The sequence below is a fragment of the Cetorhinus maximus genome, chromosome 9 (genome assembly GCF_964194155.1).
Source record: "Cetorhinus maximus chromosome 9, sCetMax3.hap1.1, whole genome shotgun sequence".
Lineage (NCBI taxonomy): Eukaryota > Metazoa > Chordata > Chondrichthyes > Lamniformes > Cetorhinidae > Cetorhinus > Cetorhinus maximus.
This window is the reverse complement of record NC_135887.1, coordinates 127,007,629-127,035,302: the sequence shown is the minus strand read 5'-3', so window position 1 is coordinate 127,035,302 and position 27,674 is coordinate 127,007,629. Positions and strand designations below refer to the sequence as shown.

Here is a 27,674-nt window from a genome sequence, read left to right as displayed (position 1 = left end):
ATATGTTCAAGGAGTCGGGCTTCAGGGTGAATTAGTGATTTCCATAAGGCATTCCTTTTAAAGTTTTAATATGTATTTTAAATCCTGAAGATGGATATTGCCCTATATGAGAAGCTACAATGATATTAGACTATCATTAAGACATCTTGAAGACAGGCTCAGATTAATTATACATACTGAATGATCTGTGTGATATGTTCCATTGGTAAAACTAATTTCTCAGGATGTGAATTTTATAAAATAGCAGTTGTCTCAGGTCTGTCCAAAGGTTGCAAGACAATTTCAGGATTTGTTAAGTCCCAAAGCAATTCAGTTGTGCTCTAGTGGTTCATGACATAATTGAATGTTTGTTGATGATAATAAGGCTTAATGGTTCAATACACACAAGGTGATGCATCACATTGTTCTGTCAATGTAGGCCCTAAACTTGGGAATTCCCTCCCTACAAGGATATGCCATTTTTACAACAATAACTTACATTGATATAATGGTTTTAACATAGTAAAACATCCCAAAATGCTTCACTAAGGCATAATCAGCCAAAAATTGACTTTGTCTCTCTGCCTCCCTCTCTCTCTTTCTTTCAGGCACTCCTTGGAACAAATTTCTTTGACCAGATGTTTGGTTGACTGTACTAATGTCTCCTTCTTTGGCTCATTGTTAGTTTTTGGCTGACTATTCTTCTGTGAAGCACTTTGGGATGTCTTACTATGTTAACACCATTGTATCAATGCAAGTCATTGTTGTAAAAATGGTATATCCTTGTAAATTGAATGATAACATGAAATAACTAAAAGGGGAAGTAAATAGTGAACACTACAGGTACATAGTAACTAGTGAAAACTACAGGTACATATTAAATACTGAAAACTACAGATACATTTCCCTGCATCAGAATGTTGCATATACCATCACTAAAGTATGAGCCAATAATCCTAACCCTAAGTGTAGCATAATTGCAAGGAACAGGTCACTTTGATCATATGTTTGCCAAAGCTTTTCACCACTGGAGGTTTCCTCAGTTAATACCTGGACCTGCTATAGGAAATTGTTAAGGATTGATTGCTATGATTTGTTAACAATTCCATAAGCCTTGTATCGTGCAGATACCAAGATGATAGAAGGTAAATTAGATTGACCTTGGTCCTTTTACCTAGCAATTCCTATTTTCCTACATAATGCAGACTTCTGCACGGCATACAAAGGGTACAACATAAGAGTAGTTATTTCAGTGTCTGGTACTGATGTTGGCTAATGAAACACATGACAGTATTAGGAGATATGATACATACTGTAAGAATTGTAGGAGTGACAAAGGCCCAGCAAATTCTCCAGAAATAGCTAGGTTGAAATCCAATCATCATCTCGATATCTTCACAGAATCTTTTCAAGCCTGTTAGCACAGAAATACAATATTAAATGACATCCTTTGGTTGGGAGTTTGAGGGTGGGGGGTGGTGCGATGGGCAGGATGCTGGTGAAGGCAATGACCAATCATTCCCTTTTTGTGAATTCCCGCCCCTCTGAAATGCTCTTTGCTTGGCCAGGGGAATAATCTAACAATCGGACTGCTTTAGTGAAAGAAAAATGGCCCACCTGTATGAAACGCAACCAACTCACATGCGCTGAAAAAGGGCAGCTGCCCAACTTTGGGTTGCTGCCAAGTAGCAGCAGCTTCAAAGAAGTGCAAAAATTCAATGTAGCTGCAGTCAAACCGGAATCAGTCTAGGATTAGGTGTCAGGTGCAAGACCATCTCCGAGCAGTTTCGCACTATTTCATCATTGTCGTGCAGCTGTCTAATTCCAACCAGCGTAAAGGCAAAATTTGTAGCATTAAAACTGTGGTCTAAAACAAAAAAAAACAAGCAGTCTACATCAGAATGCTTTTAAATGTCATTGAAGAGCTGAGAAGACTGGTGGCCATTTATATTGTTAAAGCATTTTGTGCATTTAAGCATGGATCAGCCAAGCTTCACGTCCCTTCAACAGAATCATATTTTGCATGGGGCAGTGTAATTCAAAGCTGTCCCTTTTCAATGCTCCTATAGGCAGCTGATAGTAAATGCAGTGGAACACAGACCTGTTCTATCTATACGTATGCGGCCGTACACATTACATTTCTAATATAGAGAATGGAGGCTGTTGTTCCATGGACGATGTCTAATTGGGTTTATTTCATAAGGGTAGAAAAACTCATAATCCGTGGGTGTTTCAGTTGTGAGCTCCTTCTCAAGGGAGAAATGAATCCATCTGCGGACCAATATCTATCGATTAAACACCTGCTTAAACGTGCGAAAAGCAAAGTTTCGTGTGCTTTCATGACATGGCTATTGGCCAGTTTGTATAGTGGGTACTATGATTAATTTAACATTCCTGATTCATGGCTGCAAATATGATTACTTTCCTCTTCATCTTTCAAAAGCCGGATGTGGATTGAGCTCCAATCCAATTCTGTAATTTTTCGTTGCCTTCTGAAGGGTTGCACTGAGCTCAAATGCTTTTATGCCCTGTGATATAAATATCTTGGCAGATGCTTTCACAGTGATAGTGGTCCTTGCTGAGAGAGCACAGCAACACTGAGGGATTTACACATACTGCTAAATTCATTTTTATTTTTGCTACAGTGAAATGTCATTGGTCTGTTTTATGCACATAATACAGGGTGAATTTATTATTGCTTGTAAAATCTTATTTAAATAACTAAGCCTTGGTTTCAAATGCCAGTTTGGTATAGTTTCATTATATTTTCCTTGGTCTTCGCTCCTCTTGCAGTTGCGGGCTGGATGTTTGCAGAAAGAGTGCCACCCTGTGGTGAATGCCAATTTTGAATTACCAAGTGCATCCCAATTGCAGTATATGGAACTCAATATCAGGCACTGCATTTAACGGGCAGCCAATCCGACATCACCCATTTTGCACCACTGCTCAAGATGAGTTTCTAGCCTGTTGCCTGCTAATTCAGCTAGAAGTTATAGGGGATATTTTAATCTCCTCAATCCATCCACCGCCCCCACACATTTGTGAATGGTGTGGACCAACATTCCCACCTTTTTTCCAAAACTACTGCATGCACCCCACCTGCTTAGCCGCTTTGAGTGGGGCTCAGTGTGGTAATATACACTAACGAGGCCCATTTATCATCCGCATATAACCAGTCACCCTCGATTCCCAGCCCAAGTTTAAATCAAGGCAATGTGTTCTACATTTAGTCATTTGGTAACACAGAACTTGAGTATTGCTGAAAAAAGAGACATGTCTAAGCTTTTCATCTTACACTCATCAGTACACTCACAAGAACACCAATGTAAGGGGAAAACAACAATTTATACTGTATGTGAAGAGAGTGCTGATTGGTTGGCAAGTGGCGGTGCCATGGAGAATGCACCAGTGATGGTGAGTTAACTGCTAAGCATTGTTTGAAATTTAACCAGGCAGCTTGCCCCTGATTGGTCAAGGCATTGCCCTGAGGAATGAGTCAACAAATGGCTGTCACTTATTTTGTTTAGCTGAAACAGAGACAATGTATGTACATGTTCTTTCTGTCTGCAAAGAACAGGGTCCTGTGTATTAATATATGTAGTTTCCAGTACCTGCAAATGCACCACATTGCGAGCCTGACTGACAATCTTAACTAAGTTGTCAGCATAATTCTAAACACACCGAGGATTATTTAACCACTGGTGTCCAATTGCGGAATCACATCTAATGTTGAACACTGTGTTTTGAGTTTTGCAAGCATAGGCCAGTTGGGTACAGTCTGTACCCTGCCCATTGTGAACAGCAGCTGGGACCTGCTGTTCGATACGATCCGCCAGTCTTTGGGACGTACGGCCTATATACCTAGCATCACACTGGCACTGAAATTCATATACCCCCATATTACTCAAAGAACAAAGAAAAGTACAGCACAGGAACAGGCCCTTCGGCCCTCCAAGCCTGCGCCGATCATATTGCCCGTCAACTAAAACATTTTGCACTTCCGGGGTCCATATCCCTCTATTCCCATCCTATTCATGTATTTGTCAAGCTGCCTCTTAAACACCACTATCATACCTGCTTCCACCACCTCCTCTGGCACGACTTCCAGACACTCACTACCCTCTGCGTAAAAAACTTGCCCCGCACATCTCCTCTATAGTTTTCTCCTCTCACCTTAAATCTATGTCCCCTAGTAATTGACTCTTCCACCCTGGGAAAAAGCTTCTGACTATCTACTCTGTCCATGCCACTCATAATTTTGTAAACTTCTATCAAGTCGCCCCTCAATCTCCGTCGCTCTAATGAGAACAATCCGAGTTTCTCCAACCTCTCCTCATAGCTAATAACCTCCAGACCAGGCAGCATCCTGGTAAACCTCCTCTGCACCCTCTCCAACGCCTCCATATCCTTCTGGTAATGTGGCAACCAGAATTGCACGCAATATTCCAAGTGTGGCCTAACCAAGGTTCTATACAGCTGCAGCATGACTTCCCAGCTTTTATACTCAATACCCCTGCCAATGAAGGCAAGCATGCCATATGCCTTCCTGACTACCTTATCCACCTGCGTTGCCACTTTCAGTGACCTGTGGACCTGTACACCCAGATCCCTCTGCCTGTCGATGCACTTAAGGGTTCTGCCATTTACTGTATAATTCCTGCCTGTATTAGACCTTCCAAAATACATTACCTCACATTTGTCCGGATTAAACTCCATCTGCCATTTCTCCGCCCAAGTCTCCAACCGATCTATATCCTGTTGTATCCTTTGACAATCCTCTTCACTATCTGCAACTCCTCCAACCTTAGTGTCGTCTGCAAACTTAATTAGCCCAGTTACATTTTCCTCCAAATCATTTATGTATACTACAAACAGCAAAGGTCCCAGCACTGATCCCTGTGGAACTCCACTAGTCACAGCTCTCCATTCAGAAAAGCACCCTTTCACTGCTACCCTCTGTCTTCTATGACCAAGCCAATTCTGTATCCATCTTGCCAGCTCACCTCTGATCCCGTGCGACTTTACCTTCTGTACCAGTCTGCCATGAGGGACCTTGTCAAAGGCCTTACTGAAATCCATGTATATAACATCCACTGCCCTTCCATCGTCGATCATTTCTGTCACTTCCTCGAAAAAATGTGTGTGGGAACGCACAATACTCAAATGTGTGATAGGCAGAACATCTTTTTGGCTTGACAGCAGCATCCTGTTAGTGGTGAATACCACCCGTGATGCTACTGCATAGTAGCAGCGTGAAACAGTTTGCTTGGACATGTCTCTTTTTTCGGCAATATGCAAGGTGCTCTCTTTTCACACACTTGTGCCTTACTTTATTTAAATTAGAACAACATGTTAACACTGCATATGTTTTTAAGATCAACATAATGTTAAATATATAGGAAAAAAATTTCATTTAGCTAGTGCCCTTCAGATATTTCAAAGTGCCTTACAGTCACTGAAATACTCTGGAAGTGTTATGATATAGGCAAACACAGCACCCATTTGCATACAGCAAGTTCCCACACACAACGTATGGGATAAATGGTCAGTTAATCTATTTCGCTGATATTATTTGATGACAGCAACACATGTGCTTTCCTTCACACACTATCATGAGATCTTTTAAGCCCACTTAAATAGCTCTTCCGCTTAATGTCTCATCTAATAATGCAACCTCTTTTCTTCCATACTGTGCTGAAGTATCCGAAAAGATATGCAGAAGGGTTTCATGGGAATGGTTCCAGGGATGAAGAACTTCAGTTATGAAGATAGATTGGAGAAGTTAGGACTGTTTTCCTTGGAGAAAAGGCTGCTGAGAGGAGATTTGGTAGAGGTATTCAAAATCATGAGGGGTCTGGACAGAGTAGATATAGAGAAACTGTTCCCACTTGTGAAAGGATTGAGAACGAGAGGGCGCAGATTTAAAGTAATTGGCAAAAGCGACATGAGAAAAAGCTTTTTCACACAGTGGGTGGTTAAGACCTGGAATGCACTGCCTGACAGTGTGGTGGAAGCAGGTTCAATTGGAGTATTCAAACGGGAGTTAGACTGTTATCTGAAAAGGAAGAATGTGCAGGGTTACAGGGAGAATGGAACTAAGTGAATTGCTTATTTGGAAAGCCAGTGCAGACACACTGGCCCAAATGGCCTCAGTTTGCACTATGACAACTCTATGATTTAGCCTTGATAGATCTGGTCCCTGAAATAGGACTTGAACCTATATTCTTCATGCTCAGAGGCAAGAGTACTGCAATTGAGCTAAGCTGGCATACACAGGAACAGCTTTTCAACTATTCTCTGAACTGAAGAAAATCAGTGCAATAATTCACCGCAATCATCACATTATGCACAACATGATTCTAGTGATCAGTTGTCGAAAGTCAAAACTGGTTTGTCTTCGAGTAGACAATAAAGTGAAAGTGTGTGGGCTGGTTTATTCTAATTGCAATGTTGAACAGTAAAGCAGGCATTGTCTGAAGCAATGTGTCATTAGCTGGCTTTTTAATGCAGATTTCTCCCATGATATGACTGAAAAAGTTATCAAAGTAACTAATTAGCCACCATGGGGTATGCCAGGCAAAGGGAAAAACTCTCAGCGAAACACTGAATTGACTTACTTTGCATTATATTATAGAATTTTGCTCAATTCAATTATCCTTGTTCAAACAGATTTATACAAACATTGAAATGGATTTTACAAAATATTGATCACGTAAGTTCAATGGTTTTGCAGAAAGGGCACCAATTCAATTGACTAAATTGTTCTTACCGTATATATATGAAACTCCGACTAGTTCAAATATTGCAATGATGACCAGGGAATAGGAGGCTGCGTATGTGTCTACCAGCTGCAGCATGTAGATCCCACTCTAATATCACAAAATAAATCTGTAAATATTTTGCATTGTGCAAATGTTTAACTACAATATTAAAATTGGTCTGTACAATTTTTTGGAAATCATCCACCATTTCCATCTCAAAAAAATTACTTCAAAACAGCTGGGATAAAACGAAGGGAAGGAACAAGGTTGAATCAAAGCACATTTTGTAGATAAGAAAATAAGAAATAGGAGCAGGAATAGGCCATTCAGCCCCTCGAACCTGCTCTGCCAGTCGATAAGATCATGGCTGATCTGATATGGCCTTAACTCCACTTTCCTGCCTTCCCCCATAACCCTTGACTCCCTTGTCAATCAAAGGGAATTAAGAATTCAATTCAGAATAAGGCAGTCTAGCTTCAACTGCCCGTGACAGCATGAACACAAGTTACACAGCTCCCTTTTTGATCTTAACTCAGCCTTTCCTTGTTTCTTTCATTTAATTTCAGAGAGTGCTCTATAAAAGCAGCATTTGATCATTATGACAGCTGATCCCAGAGCCTACTGCTAGGAAACATTTGGGATTTTCATCCATTGCAACGCTTACAGTTCTTTCCTAAATTTTAGTGAATATTAGAATTGGAGGTAAGGGTTATATGTTTCACATAATCGCAAAATTCTTGACTTACTTAATCTTTAGGTCCCTTAGATATGAGCATGTTATCACCAAGCGCTAAAGCCTTTTAACTATCGGCAGATGGGTTGAAAGTTTAAGCATCTGCACCCAAGTATGTTTATATTCCCCCTTAGCGTGTCTTCAGTCAGCTTAAGATTGGTCAGTAATCAATCAAAATATGACTGCTTGTATAGGTATGTCTGAATCCTGAACAATGTAAGAGAAAGCAGTGCTCTGGTTGTTAATATATGCTAACACTGTAACCAGGACAGAGGATGCGGGATACCATAATGGTATGCACTAAAGGCACCAACTCAGCATTGGTTGATGTATGTCAATAAAAATGGTGTCCAGCTCATTTGTGATGTAAACTAGGTCATGTCCTCACTTGTCTAAGCAATGGGCATCAGAAGGTAAACCCTGCAGGCCGTCACCCTCAGCTGATTGACTGCAGTGTCAGCACCTCTACCTTGGCTTCTTCCACACACTGTACAAGTTGACACAAAAGTCCATCCCTTTGGCCCAGCAGGCCCTTTCCAGGAAGTGTGAAGATGTTGGTGCATACCGATTGGCCTGTTTCTTAACTGACTGCAATGCTCATAACTAACAAACCATGAGGAAAAATGCCCAGCGTATTTCAAACCGTTGCTTTGATTGCAATCTTGGGGTTGAAAGGTTGTGTGTGACAGTAAGGCTTTTAAGGAGTGTGTGGCAATTATGATGCGAGAGGCAAAATGAGAGATGTGAGGATCTTAGAGTGGGGGAAGGTGGCTTGGGCTTTATGAGGCAATTGGAGAACTGTAGGCATTCTTACCAAGAGTACAATGTGAAGGCTTAGCAATGTGAGGCCTGCTTTAAAAGGATGAAGAGTGTGGTGGTACGCAGTGGTATGTAACTCTTCTGTGACCTTGCAAAATCTTTGCACTTCTTTCTGTACTCAAAAGCAACAAATGGAGGGATCTCTGGCTGCCGAAGTTTACTGTATTCACTGAAATTTGAAATGATATCTTACCTGGGTTACCATGGGAATGCCCATGATGAAGAAAATCACGCAGCAGACTAATGTGAAGAGTGGCTTTTTAGGCCGCAGGTATCCAGGGAATTCATCCACTACTGAAGTCACGATTGTCTCGAGGGTCGCAAACTTGGATTTAATTGGAGAAAATAAGGTATGTTATGCGTATAATTGTAAAATGACCTTTACTGTTAATCACATTTTCTTTCTGGTTACAGCTATTCAAATTTGACGATGCACCTGTACTCATAAAACTAAACGTGTACAGACTACTCTCATTTAGGCCATTATGGTCTATGATATGATTATCACAGAACATGACACTTTTAACGTTTTAAATAAAATGAGGTGAAAGTGTAAGTTAGATTTTCAACTTGCCATCCCAATCTAAACCTGCATTGCAGATCAGCCAATGTTACAGGAACTATTGAAATCAGTGGAAATGAAAGCTGGGCTTTTACTGCAAAGCGAGAGCAATCCCCACCGCCAAGTTTACATCCCTGCAGCACATTGAAGGTGTCTTTTTATCAGTGTTTTCTTACAATACAACAGAGATTGCACTTCAAAAATACTTCACCAGCTGTAAAGCACTTTGGGAAATCCTGAGGCTGTGAAAGGCACTTTGTAAATGCAAGTTCTTACTTTTTCCCCCTTTTTATATGCAGTTACACTGTGTTCTTGTGGTGAGGATAACATTGGGAGCTGGAGGAAAAAAGGCATGAAACGCTAGAAACATTTGAACACATCAGACAGCCTCTAAGGCAAGAGATGCTTCGATGTTGCCAGTGTGGACCCTTTGTTTAAAGAGGCAGATATTACTGACGAATGGTACCATGAGCAGCTGACTGGTTTTGTTGCCTGTTTCTTTTATTTCTGATTCCTAACATTGTGTTCTTTGTTAACATTGAACAATGATTATAAATGTGCTAACTGCCCTTTAGACCTTCGAAAGACCTTAGAGGGTGGAGACTGTCACCTCATCAGTGTGGGTAAGACTTGAACCTGTAACCACTTATTTCCGGTTATATATTATATATATTTTGTCCTAGCTCAACAACAACTTGCATTTATGTAGCACAGTGGTGACCATAAGGCATTCAAAGTGAATGCTGTAAAATCTGATGACGCTGCCTGTTATTGAAATGATTTAGTTCATGCTATTTTCTGCCAGAAATGGCTGCCCATGTGGATGGTGTAAGTGGAGTCAGTCAGCTAGCCCTGGACCATAGCAATACACATCTGTTCCAATCCTGGAACCCTCCTTGGACGGCACTACACCAACACCAACTTCAGCAAGAGCTATAGATCCATCATCGTCTTTCAATTGTCACTTTTCTTCCCTCCCTAGAAATTTCCTTATTCTTCTTAGTTATTTATGATTATAAAAGATACTCAAGACAATTTTAACCTTCAGTTGGGAAGGGTTCGGGTTAGACGCCTGGTTTAAATCCTATCTGATTTTGTGCTTCATTAGCTTCATTGGAGCTTAAAACCGAGTGGAACATTAAAGGAGTTTCCAACCCAAACTCACCCCTTTCCCAGCAGGTGGGTTAGGTTAAAATTCCCTCCCATTTTATCTCCTACAATCCTCTGTGAAACACCTGACTCTGTGTGAATTGTTGCCTGATTACCATTCTGTGCAGTGGCTTGAGATGTTTTACTATGTTAAAGATGCAACATAAATGCAAGCTGTTGTTGAGTTAGAACAAAAAACATGTACAATATATAACCGGAAAAAATGGTTACAGGGAGAGCTTAAACAAATGTCGTAAAGTGGCAGATAAGCAATGTTGTCACCGTGAGGCCTATACCTTTCAGTGTCAGTAAGTTAAATAATATTTTTACCTCAACTCAACCATATGATATATTCCTTCAGTAAATTTGCTGTTGATGATCCATTTTCAGTTATGCAGTAAACCACATTCCAGTAAACCATATGTCCCATTAGCAATACCATAGGTTTCTCATGATTATAACTCTGCAGCCCCTCCACCACCTTGAAGGACAAGGGCAGTAGACACATGGGACCACCACCACCTGCAAGATCCTCTCCAAGCCACACACACCATCCTGACTCAGAACTGAGTTGCTGTTCCTTCACCATCGCTGGTTCAAAATTTTGGAACTTCCTTCCTAACAGCACTGTGGGTGTACCTACAACATATGGACGGCAGCAGTTCAAGAAGGCAGCTCACCACCACCTTCTCAAGGGCAACTAGGGATGAACAGAAATTGCTGGCCTAGCCAGTGATGCTCACATCCTATGAATGAATAAAACAAAAAATGCCATACCATAAATAGGCCAGAATTTAGCATTGACTGGAAATTAACAAGTAATTTAAATGTGCCTTTCAGTCAATTTGTAATTTGATTAGATGAGAACTATATTGTGCATATATATTATTTAATTATATTGTATTAATTATGTTATATAATATAGTGCCATATTAATAAGACGGATGGTGCGAGACACAAAGCAGTGCCCCTTCATCTTTACAAGTTGAATATAAATGTAGCCCAAGCTTCTGAGATCAAAATGGTAAATGTATTAATTCTGCGCTCCCTGCAGGAGACTACGTTTGAAGGAAGCTCAAGCCAGAGACTCATACTTGATTCAAACATTGCACCTTGCTGCGATTGATGCATTGCTGAATTTATTCCAAAGTCTCTTATCTGTAAGTATCCCCAAATTAAATGAGTTTGACTGGTGTGAGTTTCCAACGGTTTCTAAACTGAACCACAACTCGCCCAGAACTTCCCATTGATTGGAAATTTCATTTAGTAAAGCCACAAGAATGGCTGGTGAGCGAAATGGAAATGTGGTAGGGGGTACATTAGAGGGAATTGGCATCCTTCATCTTGGTGTGCATCAACACAAAAGAAATCACCACAAAACTCAAATGTATTAGTACAGGGAGAAAACAAAAAGAACTCATCTAAATGAAAATAAAAATACCTGGAAAAACTCAGCAGGTCTGGCAGCATCTGCTGAGTCTTTCCAAGTATTTTTATTTTTGTTTTGGATTTCCAGCATCCGCAGTTTTTTGCTTTCATCTAAATGATGCTCTGAGAGGAGGTTGTTAGTGAATTTTATATGTGTTTGATGTCGTCTTCCCTTAACACATGACCCTAGACCCAGAGAGAACAGAACAATTCATACAGAGTTTAGATAAACGAAATGACCACAGGTCAGTCCTGTGTGAGCTGAGACTTACCATTGTGTCCAATCCAAGTGTTAGAAGCATCAAAAAGAAAATTATAGCCCAGAATGGAGATAAAGGAAGCCTGGTTAAAGCCTCTGGATACACTACGAATGCAATACCTGGACCTAGAACACACAAAGAATTGCACTTGTTAAACATAACCTTGGCAACACATGATGAATTGAACTTCTCACCCACTATACTCCACCTACTGGGGCACAACACCACAGGACGGAGCTCCTGTCTGTCCTCTCGGAGCCGCTCTAACCTCAGCTATTTCTGATCCGTGGGTCATTAACGTGTAAGAGGTCGGAGTTACACCTATCTTGATGCAGATCTAAATTTTTCAACCTTCACACTTAAAAGAAATGATTTGATTTGTGGAAGAAAATCCATGATCTAGTCTAGCTATTTGAAATGAAACACGAATCAGAATTTTGTTTATATGTGACTGAATGTTTAGAAAATGATCAAGATCAGCAGTCAGTGAAAGCAGACTGTTTCAGGCTGCCCCTATTTGCTATTCTACCCAGATTGCTCTGCTTTATTCAACAAAGTGAAGCTGAACCTCTTAAAAGTTGTAATTTTTCTCAACTAAAAACCCATGGGCTTTCCATGTCATTTGTGCATAGCTGCCCACTCCAATTGCCCACTATACACCACTAACTCTTCTCTGGCCTGGTAGTTCCCTCCAGTGATGTTTGAAGGGGTGTGTGGCTGTGTGTGTGTGTGTGTGTGTGTGTGCTTTTGAACCGATGCAGTCCATGTGTGTAAGTACACCTACAGTGCTGCTAAATAGGAAGTTCTAGGATTTTGACCCAGCAATGATGAAGGAACAACAATATATTTCCAAGTCAGGATAGTGTGTGACTGCAAGCGGAACTTTCAGGTAGTGTTATTTACAGCCCTTGTTCTTCTAAACAGTAGAAGTCGAAGTTTGGGAGGGTGCTATTGAAGAAGATTTAGCGAGTTGCTGCAGTACATCTTATAGGTGGTGCAGACTGCTGCCAGTATCCACCAGTGGTGGAAGGAGTGAATGTTTAAGGTGCCAAATAGGGTGCCAATCAAGCAATTTACTTTGTATTGGATGATGTTGAGCTTCTTGAACATTGTTGGAGCTTCACTCATCCAAGCAAGTGAAGAGTGTTCCATCATGCTCCTGACTTGTGCCTTGGAGATAGTGAACATATTTTGGGAGGTTAACAGGTGAGTTACTCACTGCAGAGTACCCAGCCTCTAACCTGATCTTATCGTTTCATTATTTATGTGACTGGTCCAGTAAAGTTTCTAGTCAATTGTGATGGTGGTGGGGTTCAGCAATGGTAATGCTGTTGAGTGTCAAGGGGAGGAAGTTAGACTCCCTCTTGTTGAAGGTGGTCACAATTACCAGCCAAACGGTAGAGATCTTTGATGAATGAATCGATTCCTTCACTCTGTTTTTGACTGCACCGATTAAATTTTGCCTTCTTTATTACAATGCTTTGATGGAGACTAATGTATGAGTCAAAGGCTGACTTTTCATTCATCCCCTGTCTGACCAGCATGTCATCTGCGATGTCACTGACAGCATATAACGAAGTGCTAACTTGGTCTTTGTTACTCTTACTCGCAAGACCTGAAGTGTTGTGGTGCCTGGTGAAATCCCTTCTCCAGTTACCATTGCTCAGCCTATCTGGATCCTCTTCATTTTGGAATGATTCTGGGAGAGGTAGGGTAGAAGTCATTGCTCACCATGGGTCGAGGTTGGTCAACCTATGCTGCCTTCAATCCAAAACCAAAATCACCCTAACCTCTGTCATTGAGCATCGGATGATGCTTATGTCTGCTCGCTCAGAAACTGATCTTTGGGTCATTGTCGATTCTTTCTCCGAAGCATATGAGAAAATGGGCCTTTCACTAAACACCCAGGAAACTAAGGCTCTCTTCCAACCAGCACCCACAGCAAAATACCTCCCCTCCTTCAATTAAGATCAAAAGCGAGATCCTGGAAAATGTGAACCATTTTCCATATCGTGGGAGCTTCATCTCGACGAAAGCAGACATAGACAACAAAATTCATTTCATCTCTAATGTGTCGGCTCAGCCTTTGACTGACTGAGGAAAAGAGTATTTGAGGACCAGGATCTAAAACCTGAGACTAAGGTCATGGTTTACTGAGCAGCAGTGATCCCTGCATTCCTATATGCTTCAGTGACTTGGACAACCTACAGCAGGCACCTCAAAGCGCTGGAGAAGTACCTCCAGCTGTGCCTTCGTAAGATCCTCCAAATCCGGTGCCAAGAAAGGTGGTCCAACAGCAGCCAACTTGCTCAGCATCAGGCGTCAATCACTCAACAACCAGCTTCACCTGGTAGGACATGTCATTCATATGCCTGACACCAGACTCCACTCTACTGGGAACTCAATCATGGCAGGAGATTCCCAGGTGGACAGTAGGAATACTTTAGGGAGGTCTGCAAAGCATCCTTGAAGAGGTCAAACATCCCCACCGACTTAGGAGACCCTGCCTTGTGATTGACAAAAATGAAGAAAACTCATTCAGGAAGGAACTGAACCCATCAAGAGACTTCATCAGGAATGTGCAGCGGCGATGACGATGGTGTAGTGGTGCTGTCGCTGGACTAGTAATCCAGAGACCCAGGGTAATGCTCTGGGGACCCGGGTTTGAATCCCACCATGGCAGACGATGGAATTTGAATTCAATAAAAATCTGGAATTAAAAGTCTAATGATGACCATGAAACCATTGTCGATTGTTGTAAAAACCCATCTGGTTCACTAATGTCCCTTTAGGAAGGAAATCTGCTGTCCTTACCTGGTCTGGCCTGCATGTGACTCCAGACCCACAGCAATGTGGTTGACTCTTAAATGCCTGCTGAACAAGGGCAACTAGGGATGGGTAATAAATGCTGGCCTGGCCAGTGATGCCCACATCCAATGAATAACTAAAAAAAAGGCAAAGAGGGAGTGCACAACCTTTTAAGCACCACCTGCCTCACATGTGGCAGAGTCTGCAGATCGCGCTTTGGATTTACCAGCCATCTCAGAACTCCTCGAAGTGGAGTGGAAGCAAGTCATCCTCAATCCTGAGCGACTGCCTAAGAAGAAGTCCTGTGTTGTAGCTTTATCAGATTAGCATCTTATAAGTATTGCTGGTGCTGTTCTTGGCATGCTCTCCCATACTCCTCATTGAACCATGATTGGTGTCCTGGCTTGGTGGTAATGGTAGAGTGAGGGATTTACTGGGCCATGAGGTTCAGATTGTGGTTGAATACAATTCTGCTGCTGCTGATGGCCCATAGTGTCTCATAGATGTTTAGTTTTGAGCTGCTAGATCTGTTCCGAATCTATCCTATTTGACTTGGTACCAGTGCCAGATAACACAATCGGGGGTGTTCTCAGTGTGAAGATGGGGATTTGTCACCACATGGTGGCCACTCCTACCAATACTGTGACGGACAGCACATCTGCCACAGGAATATTCGTGAGGATGGAGTAAAGTAGGTTTTGAGCAGGCCCAGTCTGGTAGCTATGTCTTTCAGGACTTGTCCAGCTGAATCAGTAGTAGTGCTACTGAGCCACCCTTGGTGATGGGGATTGAAGTCCCCCTGCCAGAGTCCTTTTTGTACCCTTGTTACTATCAATGCTTCTTCCAAATGGTGTTCAATATGGAAGAGTGCTGATTCATCAGCTGAGGGAGAATGATAAGGGGTAATCAGCAGGAAATTGCCTTTGTTGTGTTTGCATTATGCCATGAAACTTCATGGGGTGTGGAATTAATGTTGAAAACTCCCAGGGCAATTCCCTCCTGCTGTATACCACTGTGCTGGAACATCTGGTGGGTCTGTCTTGCCAGTGGGTCAGGGCATAACCAGTGAAGCTGATGAACAAGTCTAGGATATCGGCTGTAAGGTATGAGTATGACCATGCCAAGCTGTTGCTTGACTAGTCTGTGGTTAGCCCTATCAATTTTGGCACTTGTGCCTATACATTAGCGAGGACAAATTTGCAGGGTCAGTTGGGTGTAGTGTGGCTTTGTCATGTCTGGTGCCTGGGTCAATGCTGGGCGGTCCATCTAGTTTTATTCTTATTCGACTTTTCTGGAGTGGTTTGAGGCAAATGAATGGTTTTCTAGGCCATTTCAGAGGAGTTAAGAATCAAACTGACTGGGTAAGGATGGTGGATGTCCTTCCTTAAAGGTCATAAGTAAAGCAGATGGGTCAACAACCTGGTCACCTTGCTGATACTAGCTGTTTTTTAAATTACTTATTTTTTATTCGTTCATGGAATGTGGGCATCACTGGCTAGGCCAGCATTTATTGCCCATCCCTAATTGCCCTTGTTCAGAGGGCATTTAAGAGTCAACCACATTGCTGTGGGTCTGGAGTCACATGTAGGCCAGACTAGGTAAGGGCAGCAGATTTCCTTCCCTAAAGGACATTTAGTGAACCAGATGGGTTTTTACAACAATCAGTTCATGGTGATCATTAGGCTTTTAATTCCAGATTTTTATTAGATTCAAATGTCACCATCTGTTATGGTGGGATTTGAACCCATGTTTTCTGAGCATTACACTAGGTCTCTGGTATACTAGCTCAGTAACTATGCCACCGCCACCCCAGCATTCAAATTCCCTGGCTACCTTGGTGGGATTTGAGCTCTTATTTCATGGTCATTCATTCACACCACTGAATTACTTGCCCATAACTGTCATGTCACCTTACCTACTGCTTGTGATGTGGGGGTGTGTGTATGTGTCCGGATGTTGAATGTGTGTTTGTGTGGATATGTAGCTGTTGGGTGTGTGTGAGTGAATGTTGGATGTAGGATGAAGATGGGATTGGGCTAAACCACAATGTCCCTCACGATGCCACAGCTGCTGATGCTTTCAGTCACAACGACCACGAATGAATGATCACTTCTGTATTGGTCGGCAGGGGTGACTGGTGTATGTTATACCTATACCCTGGCAGGGGCGTAAATGACAGTCTTTAGGAAGTGGCAAAGATTGGCACACAAGCGAATGTTTTTTTTAAAAATACTTGCAATAGTTAGCTTTTAAATTACCTTCATCTGCAACCTCGGTGATCGGTACTTTAAGTTCCTTGGCCATGAATCCGATGACAGAGAAGATGACAAAGCCGGCAAAGACACTTGTGGCACTGTTGGCACATGTCACTAACAGCGTGTCCCTGGAGGAAGGAAGAAGAAAGCAACAGTCACAAGAGGGTCACCACCCATGTGCAGAGTGGCACTGCTACTGCAAACTGTAACCCGTAAAGCGTGGAGAGAGGAAATGAACTCCTGCTTACTTGTAAATGTTATTGTGGAATTTGTTGTATGAGGAGAGTGTTATCAGTCCTCCCCAGGCAGCAGAGAGTGAAAAGAAAATCTGAGTCGCAGCATCCTTCCACACCTATTGTAGCACATAGAGACAGAACAGGGGTTTTTAAAAAATTAAGCTTCTATTGTAACAGCAACTTGAATTTATATAGTACCTTTAATGTAGTAAAATATCCCAAGATGCTTCACAGGAGCATTATCAGACATAATTTAATGCTGAGCCCCATAAAGAAACATTGGGCCAAATTTTGCAATCAGCAACAAACGGATTTGATTTTGAGGAATTCCACAAGGCCATTAGGAAAAGTGAAATGTCAAAGGAAGGAGCTACAGGAACTGCAGCCTCTGAGTGTGAACTTTGGGGATGGGGAGATGGGCCGGAACATTCAACCGGGAGGGGAATAATTACAACTCTTCAGGTGGAAAATAAATAGAAGTGAGTCACCGAGAACCCACTAATCCTTGGAAATGAAAGTATTTTTGAAGTTTACAAATTTGGAGCAAAAATCCCACTTATGGAAGTGAAGTGGGAATGGTTTGGTGTTATTGGAACACAATGTATAATACAGGTATGTGATTATCCAGAGCCCTCCATACTTTTGTTACTGTTATTGGCACTGAACACATTCTGAAAATGTGAAGTAAAGAGATAGTCCATTGAAAGAAAGAACCATTCCAAGTCATTGACTAATAATTGTCCTGCGAACTGCAAATAAAAGGACATAAACTGTATGAGAGAAGCTAACACAAGGCATTGACACAGGCTCTTTAGCCAAGTTTAGACATCAATTCTGCCTCTTGCATAGATCACCTCTTTCTTTCAACTGATCTCTTCAGTCAAGCCACTCTTATTTTGCTTTTGCCTCACGGCATCACATAACTCTGCGATTGGAAAATTAAATATTAAAAGGCTGCTGAACGCTGTTTGATTGTCCAGTGAACAGCAATTTGTGCAAATTTTATTCTAACCAATTTAAAAACTTATTGCTGCTTGGCTGTCAGTGAGGAGGAGGATTGATTAATTGAAATCCCTTCTAAATTAAAACAGATGCGATAAGCTTCTAATATCTTTTGCTAATGTAATGTTCAGTTTTTTTTCTACTAAATACATACTTCACATTTTTCATCAAGGTTTTAGTTCACTCTGAAAAGAAAATATTTGATTTATGGAACAGAAATCATATTCTAGGTTTGAAATGAAACAAGAAAACTATATTTCATTTAAATGTGTGGGCATGTTCAGAAGTTATCAGGTTTGGCAGTTAGTGAAAGCACAGGCTTATTTGAGGCTGCCCCCATGTGGTAATTTACTCCGAGTGCTGTATTTTATTTTGTAAAGTCAGGTTCAACATTGAACCTCTTACAGGCTGTTTTGCATTGAACTGGGAGACGGAGAGGTGAGCACCAGTGCCAACATTGCTGAAGGGAGCCTGCCTTATTTTAAAAGGAAACAACATCACATTAACCAAAACCGCTGGGGCTGGATTTTCCATTTGGGGTTGAGAACCAATTTTGAGACTAAATCTGATCCCACACCATCTTGGCAACAGTCAGCTGAGCACTAATTTGGAAGAATTGGCCAAGCAACAGCCAGAAGGTGTGCTCGCCATCCAATTAAGGATGGTGGGTGGGCTCTTGAAGCTGGAGAGCCTATAGGAGGCCCTACAGGACTGAAGGAGCTGCAGCCTGCAGTTGCAGATAAGGGTGAGAGAGGGCACCTCGATCTCCTCACTATCACTTTTAACAAACTTTTATAAAAGCATTGGCTACAGTTGATGGGCCATCATTGTGGAAGGTAAGCCTCTCTATATGGCAGCCTGTGGGCTGCAACCATGATCATGTAGGTATGGGGACTGCAGGGAGGAGGTTGGGGGCAGGGGGGGGGTCTTAGATTGCCACCCCTACCCCCTCCCATGCCTGTCACCAGGAGGCCACCTACAGGCAGCTGCAGTGGTCTCAAGGCCACAGGCTGCCGACAGGTCGACCAGAAAATTCCAATCAAGCTGGTCATCTACCTTAACCGGCCTCTTAATTGCAGGCAGGTAGCCATTTCGCAACCAACCCGGCTTCCGGCAAAATGGCCAGGAGTTGTGGCCCCGACAGGGAGCCAGCCCACCCGCTGGTGATGGGAAATTCCACGCCTGTCTGCCTCTTTTCCCACTCAGCATCAAAATCCGGCCCCTGATGCTTGTCTCGGCCCTGGTGTGATGTACTCTCTCTTTTCAGTGTGACTAAGAATCTTTCAGTTACAACACCAAGTTCAGCAGAGTTCGGAATAAATCTAAAAGGAAAAGCATGGATTGGAAGCGCAAAGCAATGTGAGAAATATAGGACAAAACCAGTGCACCACAGCGGTTACAGCACACATGGGGAAGCATAGTTAAAGAAATGCAGTTGATCATTAAAGAAGGATATGACAAAGCCGGGTGCCCATAACAGCAAAATCTTGCCTCCACAATCACAAACCTTCCTTGAGGCTCCTGTTCCAAACAGTTCTTACTGTCTGAGTGTTGCTCATCAAATCATGGGGAGGCAGAGCTCCACCCCACCTAGTTTGAGTAAATACATGAATGAATCTTTCACATATGTGGTGTGTGGGTTCCCAGCAGGCTGGCCAGATATTCTGGGCATGTGCTGAGCACATGGAGGAGGCCTCAGACTTCCATACCTGACACTACAAGGCCTTCCCACCAACATGAAGTCAGAAGTGGGGATGTTGGTAGCTGGGTGCCTTGAGTTCCATTCACAATTCCACAGATAATGCAGCAGTCCATGTCAACATGCAGCAAGAACCGGCTTTGACTGATGAATAGCAAATAACATTCATGCCGCAGAAGTGCCAGGCGATGACTATCTCCAACTAGATAGAGTCTATCCACTTGCCATTCACACTCAATAGCATTACCATCACTGAATCACTCACCATCAACATCCTGGGTGTCAAAATTGACCAAAACTTAACTGGACCAGCCACATAAATATTAGGGCTACAACAACAAGTCAGAAGCTAGGTATTCTGCAGTGAGCGACTCATCTTCTGACTCTTCAAAATCTACCCACCAATCTTCAAGGCACAAGTCAGGAGTGTGATGGAATACTCTCCACTTGCCTGGATGATTGCAGCTCCAACAACACTCAGAAGCTCAACACCATCCAGGACAAAGCAGCCTGCTTGATTGACCCCCATCCACCATCATAAACATTCACTCCCTCCACCACCAGTGCACAGTGGCAGCAGTATGTATAATCTCCAGGATGCACTACTGCAATTTGCCAAGACTGCGTCAACAGCACCTCTCAGACCTGTGACCTCTCCCATCTAGACGAACAAGGGCAGCAGATGCGTGGCAACACCACCACCTGCAAGTTCCCTTTCAAGTCACGCATGACCCTGACTTAGAAACATATTGTTGCTCCTCAGCATTGCAGGTCAAAATTCTGGAACCCCCTTCCTAGCATCACTGTGGGAGCACCTTCATCACACGGATATAGCAGTTCAAGAAAATGGCTCACCACTACCTTCTCGAGGGCAATTCAATATGGGTAATAAATGCCATGTCAGTGATGCCCACATCCCATAATGAATAAAAAGAAATTATATGGTAATGGGATTAAGGGGCTTCAGGCAACTGCTACTACATTAGAACCTCTTTCTGGCACACATGCACACAAGCTTATAAAGCCTGAATGTGCACTGCCGGCAGGGACACTCAACTTGTAATACATATCAGGAAATTGTGTATTGCATTTGGTACAATTTTCATTTTAATGGATGGAAACACACAGGGAGCATGGACATAATTCTTCAGGCATGCCATTTCTCTTGAGTGATACCCCACACTGGGAACATATATTCAGATAGTTAGTTCTATAGTAATATGCAAACAGGCACACATACAGTGGCAGTCAGCTGCATATGCACAGGTCTGTATGTGCATAGTGATACACACAAAACCATGTTCATATATAGTGACACATAGGCACTCAGGCACAAAGACAATAATGCCTTCATATATATGCATGCGTATAATGGCACATAAATGGAGTCACATGGGGCACACACATACATATAGCAACACAGGTCCACACATACCTAATCATCATATATTAGACAAGACAAAGAGGGGCAGGGTTTACAGTGTCAATGATGAAAAGCTGTTCTTATAGAATAGAAACAGAAGTAATCTAATTCAATGGCCTCTCACCAAGTTCTCCTTTCAGTTACACCTTCAGCTTTATATTAAATATTGATGGTCCCTCTTATCCTCATTTTAATGAGTCAGAGTCAGGGGATTGCACTGGGAGGCAATGTGACCCTAGCATTCTTCTTGTTGGGGATCAGTCTGTTAGCAATAGTGACAACAAATCCAATTCCACAGCATAGGAGACACAGACATATATTGACTGTGAGAAATATTCCCTCAATTTTTCGTTCTTAGGGAGAGATAACATCCATGGCATTCTTGGGATATGAGCGAAGTTAGCCAGGCCAGCATTTATTACCGACACCTTGAGAAAGGTGGTTTTGTATAAGATGGCAGGGTTGGGAAGTCAGCGAGATGGGAAGGCACTCTCAGATACATGCAATAGTCCTAAGGGGGCATCAGAGGCGCAATGGTGAAATACTGCAAGAGTGGTATTGGAGGCAAGAGGGAGTAAGAAGTGAGGTATGAGAAAATTGACAGGGTGAGGAGTTAAAACAATGGAATAAAGAGAGAAATTCTATTCATTCCACAGAGGCACCACAATTTGTCATGAGTTACTCAGCTGTTACCCACTCTGTATTTAGACATGTAATGTGATTATTATAATAGTATCGTAGATTGTACTAAAAACATAACAGACTCATTCTAATGTTATATTATTCAAGTCACTTTCTTTTAACTATTGATTCTTTTGCATTTTTTCTTTCTTATTATCTTTACTGTTTGCAACAGAATTATTTGAACTCCGCTTAAAGGCTACTTTGCAGCTGTCTCTTTTTTGCTTAGTTAATGCAACGGATGATTATTCCTACAGCAAGATCTACAGCATTCTAAATGAAAAATCCTGTGAAGGGCCTCAAGAACAAAGGAACGAAGAGGGTTTGCTTATCGGAATTCATGTGTTAAGAGTTAAACACTAGTGAAACCATTGTAATCCTGCCTCCCACAATCTTTACAATGGACCATTGTTATTTTATAGTCTTGATTAACTTGCCCACCTTAGCATCCTTAAGCTTATCCCAGTTGGGTGTAATGAAGTACCAGATTCCATCTCCAGCGCCTGGCAGAGTAATTCCTCGGATCAGGAGGATGACAAGGACAACATAGGGGAAAGTGGCTGTGAAATAGACAACCTGCGCATAAAAGGGGAAAATTGCATTCATTTACTTCCAGTCAGAAAGTGGTGCCAAGCACTGCTGTAAAATTACAAATCAGTAAAGCACTAAATTAAAGTATAACAAGACCCACCTTTCCAGATGATTTTATTCCTTTTGCCAGGGATAAATAAACAATTATCCAGGCCAATAACAGCGTCATTGCTAACTCCCACCTTATTTCCCCAGGATGCTCAATCCCAGCAGAAATTTTTAACACAAAGTACCTGTGAAGAAACAATATTAATATTGAAAGCACTGCGTGGTTTAAAAAATAAACATGAATGCATATGGGGTAAATCTTGACATTATGTGATAGTCTAAAATGGGTGACAGCGAGTGGGCAGCCTGTTTCACATCTGTCCCCATTTTTATTTACATCGAATGGGGGTTAAAACCGGGACAGATGTACAATGAGCTGCTGATTTGCTATTACCTGTGTTGCACAATTGCACAAAGCCAGGATCTATCCCTATGATTTTACATTGTAGATATATATAGGTTTGGTTGTATTATTTATCTTTACAGTTTTGTCACTAGTTTCTTACAGCTCTCCTTCTCTCCTTTGATTTAATTGACAATTTCATGTAAATTTCACCAATTAAGAATCAATCTGAAGATAGGGGGCACACCGATTACTGGAATAGAATGAAATCTCAAATCTTTTTAATCTCTTTCTTAAAGTTTCCAATACTGTATATGTAGGTCAGAGATTGCATTGTCAGGATTAAAATGGTCATTATTTTGTGGAGGGACTTTGCATACTTAATAATCTGCACGCCTTGTTCAATTCTTGCTCCTTCCCCTATTTCTTTTGCCTTTGTGCCACACAGCATTCCTCAGCCAACATTAGCATCGTCAGCCTGCTGTTTCCCAGGTTTCTGCCCACGTGGTTGTTAAGGTAACCACTCAGGTACTTGTGACGGTGACCCAGATGGCTACTGCTTCAGCTTTCCTCCCTCACTGACCTGCCTCAATTTTTGATTCTATATTTTTTAATTTAAAAATAAACAATAGCTTTCACATTAAGCTGCCCTCTTACTTGAAATATTCTTCACTTCCGCTGACAAAGGTTTTGTTGATTGGCTTGGTGTAATTCACCATGGTAACGTTGGGAAAGGCAGAAATGCAAAATGTTGAGTTTTTAATCTGCACACTGTTAGTATCTCCAATTATACAAGAATCTGTTGGGACAAGAAAAGTAACATTAATATTTTCAATGGTTTTTGCCACTAATTCTGTTGAATTTCTAAATAATTTGCGAAAATTTTATTTATCATCTTGAGCCTCCAATATTTCTCAGAAATTCTCTGACACTGAAGATAAGAAATGCTTACAGAGTGCTTACAGTTTAAAGGATTCCCTTTACATCAACGCACTGAGAAATAACTTTTTAGCTGAATGAGATTGCATGCATTAATATAAGGCTTGTTCAAGTTATTAAAGAAACTAAATGATTTTAATTACGTTTGCAATGTTTAAGAGTCCTGCAGGAATATACTCCCATCAATATCAGAATGCAAAATCACTCTTGTACTAAATACAATTAATTTCATGAGAAATATTGAATTAAAACGTACCAGAATCATATGTCCCTGAGGCACAATTGCACATGCATAGGCTAGTGTCATATGTACTGAATGACATTGTAAGATATTCATTGTGTAGCACAGTGTAGTTATACAAGACCTACCTCTCCAAGTTACAAAGTACCTGATACATGGATCTTCAATGGATTAATTGGAGCTGACATATCAGCAAAAATAACAAACTGTTTCCCTTTTTTATGTGGAATGTATGGGTCAGGTTGTGGTTTTATACTAAACTACAGAACTTTCAATGGAATGCCCACTACGGTCTTTTCATGAATTTAGTAAAGTACTTCACCCACTGCCCTTGTGGAAAAGCTGTGAGGTATGAGCCTATGGTCTAATACCGAATTTTATTCAGGCTGTGTGCTCCAACTCCAAGGTCCATATGAAGATCGATAGAAATTCCCTGAGCCTGTCTCACAAATAGAAGAGCGAGATAAGGTTGTCCATTGTTCTATTTGATGCCTTCATCAACGATGTGTTGGATGGTGTCATTAAGGAACACCTTGGAATGGCAATCATTTCTAAAACAATTGTGTCACTTTTCACAGATTGTGTTATCCTGTTGATGGACATACCTGGAGTTCACCATCCTGAACAGTGGCCTAATTGGCGAATAGATGCCCTAAATGCCCCCAACTGCAATGTTACAGCTCTGTACAGCTCAAGAAAGTTCTTGAAGTTATTGATTGGAAGATAGCACAGATTTTTGCCCCAATTCCATCAATGTCTGGAGGTATTTTTTGGATGTTAATTTTAGTGCAGTTCTTCAAGACCACACTTAGAAAGATAGATTTCTCTGGTCTTTCTCATCTTTTGTCACCAAAGTCTTGATACCAATCAATCTGGTAGCATATATGACACATGTCCAAAGAGTTTCCTTTGTGTATCAGACTTCCAAGGCATGCAACAGAAAGGTTTCCTTCGGTCTATATGCTAGATCTTTGAACATCTGAGGTGGATCTTTGAGAACAAAGAGTAAAAGCCTAAAAATCCTGCTACCTGGCAAGACTCATGGCATACTTGTCTTTTTGCCAAAGTCATTTAAATGAGGACATGCATTTAACAATTGATGATGAGTGAACATAATCCAGGGCATTATACTTCAGTACCTGTAACATGAAGACTGCAATGTTGGAAGTTATCTTACTTAGGTCCTTCCAACAGGTCAAAGCCTAGAGGACTATTCCATGAATAATTTTTTAAAAATCTGATAAGAAAACACTGAGTATTAAGGATGACAGCTGCTGGAAGGATTACCCAGAGGTCAAATATGCAACGCATACGTAGCCGGGCTTCAATGTCTACCTTGATCAGGTTGCTGAGAGGTAAGCAGTTACTGTTGAAACTCTACCACATCTCCACCTAGTGGGATAGGGTAATGTGCTGTGAGGAAGAAACTAGTGGGGATGCACTCACACATTTCATTGTGAGCTTCGCTGCTGACTATGCCATTCAGGAGCAGCTTCCTGGTACCTGCTTCTCATCAAGCATAAGCTCAACCCTGAGTTATCAGTTATGCTCCTTTTGGGGTAGGAGGAAGATAGGTAGGGTTTCTTTTGAGTTGAGTTTGTTCCAAGGTAGTGTCAGCAGAGATGGGAAATTGGAACCTACTTGATTGTCTATGGCAGACGTGGTGATTGGATACTTGAGTAAAGCAGATCTGATGCACTTCAGGATGATGACCTGGCCAATACACCAGCTCATTGATGAGGGCTGGAGGCTTGCAACCTTAACAAGGGGCTAGAACTCTCCTACATAACTGCAGATGACTTTATAAGCCAACACCCTAACAAGTAGGGTAGTCTTAGCTGGAGAAGCAGTGGGAAACTTGCAAGTGGTCTGTGCTGGTAAAATTTGGGATGTTTTAGCTAATTGAACTCCAATAATACCATTACGCATCATGGAGCTCAATAAACTTCACTTTTCCCAGGTGATATTTGAACTTGGGGGATTAAGTTATAAGGAGAAGGCACACAAACTAGCCTTGTATCCCTCAGAATTTAGAAAGTTGAGGGAAGATTTGATCAACATTTTCAAGATATTAAGGGGAACAGATAGGGTAGACAGAAATAAATTTTTCCCCTGGTTGGGGAGTTTAGGATGAAGGGGCATTGTTTACAAATTAGAACCACACCTTTTATGAATAAAATTAGGAAACACTGCTACACACAATGGGTGAACCTGCTTCTGCAAACAGCAACTGATGCTCCATCAACAGCTAATTTTAAATCTGAGATTGATAGATTTTTGTTAACTAAAGATATTAAGGAATATGGGGCAAAGACAGGTCCAGAAGTAGGTCATAGATCAGTGATGATCTCACTGAATGGTGGAATGGGCTTGATGAGCTAAATGCCCTACTCTTGCTCCTATGTTTTAAAGTTAAATTTTAAATTCTCCAGGCTGAAGCAAGTGGGTGTGTCCTAAAGGGGATAAAATGTGCACACTACATGAAGTAAACATGAACCCTAATTAATGCACTCCTCAGTCATTTGACTTGCAAACTTTCAAGCATGGTGATCAGTTTCCATGCATATCAGCACCCAGTTGACTGGAAAAGCACAATGTTGTGTGCACTGTGAAATGTAGATCTATAGTAGATATTGTGCATCATGTGCTTTGCATCATATAATGCAGCCTGGTATGTATTTACAACACATTGTAGTATGTTCTGTGTAGCACAATGTTGTATATAATGTGGTACAGTTTCAGATGTACTCTGAAGCGCAGTGTACTTTGTATCATGAAACACAGTGTGATAATGTATCATGTAACAGTGTAGCATGTGCCATGGTATGTATATGATATGTACACACAGTATGTTAAAAACTGTGTAATTCATTGTGTTAAATATTGTGTAACACAGTTTATAAATTGTTCTATCACAAAGTGGGATGTATGGTGTTAAGCAGTGTTGTATATACCTTGTGTGCACTGTGTAACACAGATTGGTGAATTCTATGTCACACAGTGTGGCATATGCTGTGTAGCACAGTGTGGTTGATACCATATAAAAGCATGACATGCACTGTGTAACAGTTTGATATATACTGCGTAACACAGTTCAGTCTGTACTGTTAAAACAGTGTAACAGATAATACTATTATGTCATATTGTAGTATTTACTCTTGTAACTTAGTGTGGTAAATAACATGTAATACACTGTTATGTATTGTGTCAAGGATTATGGGATATATTAAGTAACATTGTGTTCTGTTATTATCTTTTTCTCAACACATATTTTCCTGGATTGAAATCACATTGTATACTCAATAAAATCTACAGCCTGGAAATTACTAGTAGCACTGCATGACATGAAGGCTTAACACATTTGTACTGAATTTCCTTCTCTGCCATTTTAACAGATGCATCAACCCATTGAAACCAATATCTGGAAAAACGATTTTGATACTGGCCTGTTAAGAGTTTGTACAATAATATTGCTAACATTAATTAGCAGGTTTATACATTAACATCTGGAAATAATATTCATTGCAGGGTTTTTTTTGTCCAATGGAGTCACCAAAATTAAAATCCCTGTAAAAGTGAAACATCAGTACATTCCTGATTTAATACAGCCTCTCAGTTATCTTTCTTTCTCTTCAATAATCCAAGAACAGTTTCAGCAACCTAGGTAGGGGGGAGATGGTGGTGGTGGTGTAGTAGTATTGTCACCAGGCTATTATT

General features: G+C 41.3%; 1 protein-coding gene across 4 annotated transcripts in view; it reads right to left on the bottom strand.

The window, feature by feature from the left end:
- Positions 1 to 27,674, bottom strand: part of slc6a5 (solute carrier family 6 member 5) — a 49,663-nt gene that overhangs the window by 3,200 nt on the left and 18,789 nt on the right. For all 4 annotated transcript variants that reach the window (XM_078549523.1, XM_078549522.1, XM_078549525.1 and 1 more), the window contains 9 exons: positions 23,435 to 23,576; positions 22,487 to 22,619; positions 22,237 to 22,371; positions 17,003 to 17,106; positions 16,758 to 16,882; positions 11,704 to 11,816; positions 8,486 to 8,617; positions 6,749 to 6,848; positions 1,293 to 1,393 (listed from right to left, as the gene is read on the bottom strand). In XM_078549523.1, coding sequence (XP_078405649.1) covers positions 1,293 to 1,393; positions 6,749 to 6,848; positions 8,486 to 8,617; positions 11,704 to 11,816; positions 16,758 to 16,882; positions 17,003 to 17,106; positions 22,237 to 22,371; positions 22,487 to 22,619; positions 23,435 to 23,576 — 1,085 coding nt within the window. The remainder of the gene's footprint in view (positions 1 to 1,292; positions 1,394 to 6,748; positions 6,849 to 8,485; positions 8,618 to 11,703; positions 11,817 to 16,757; positions 16,883 to 17,002; positions 17,107 to 22,236; positions 22,372 to 22,486; positions 22,620 to 23,434; positions 23,577 to 27,674) is intronic.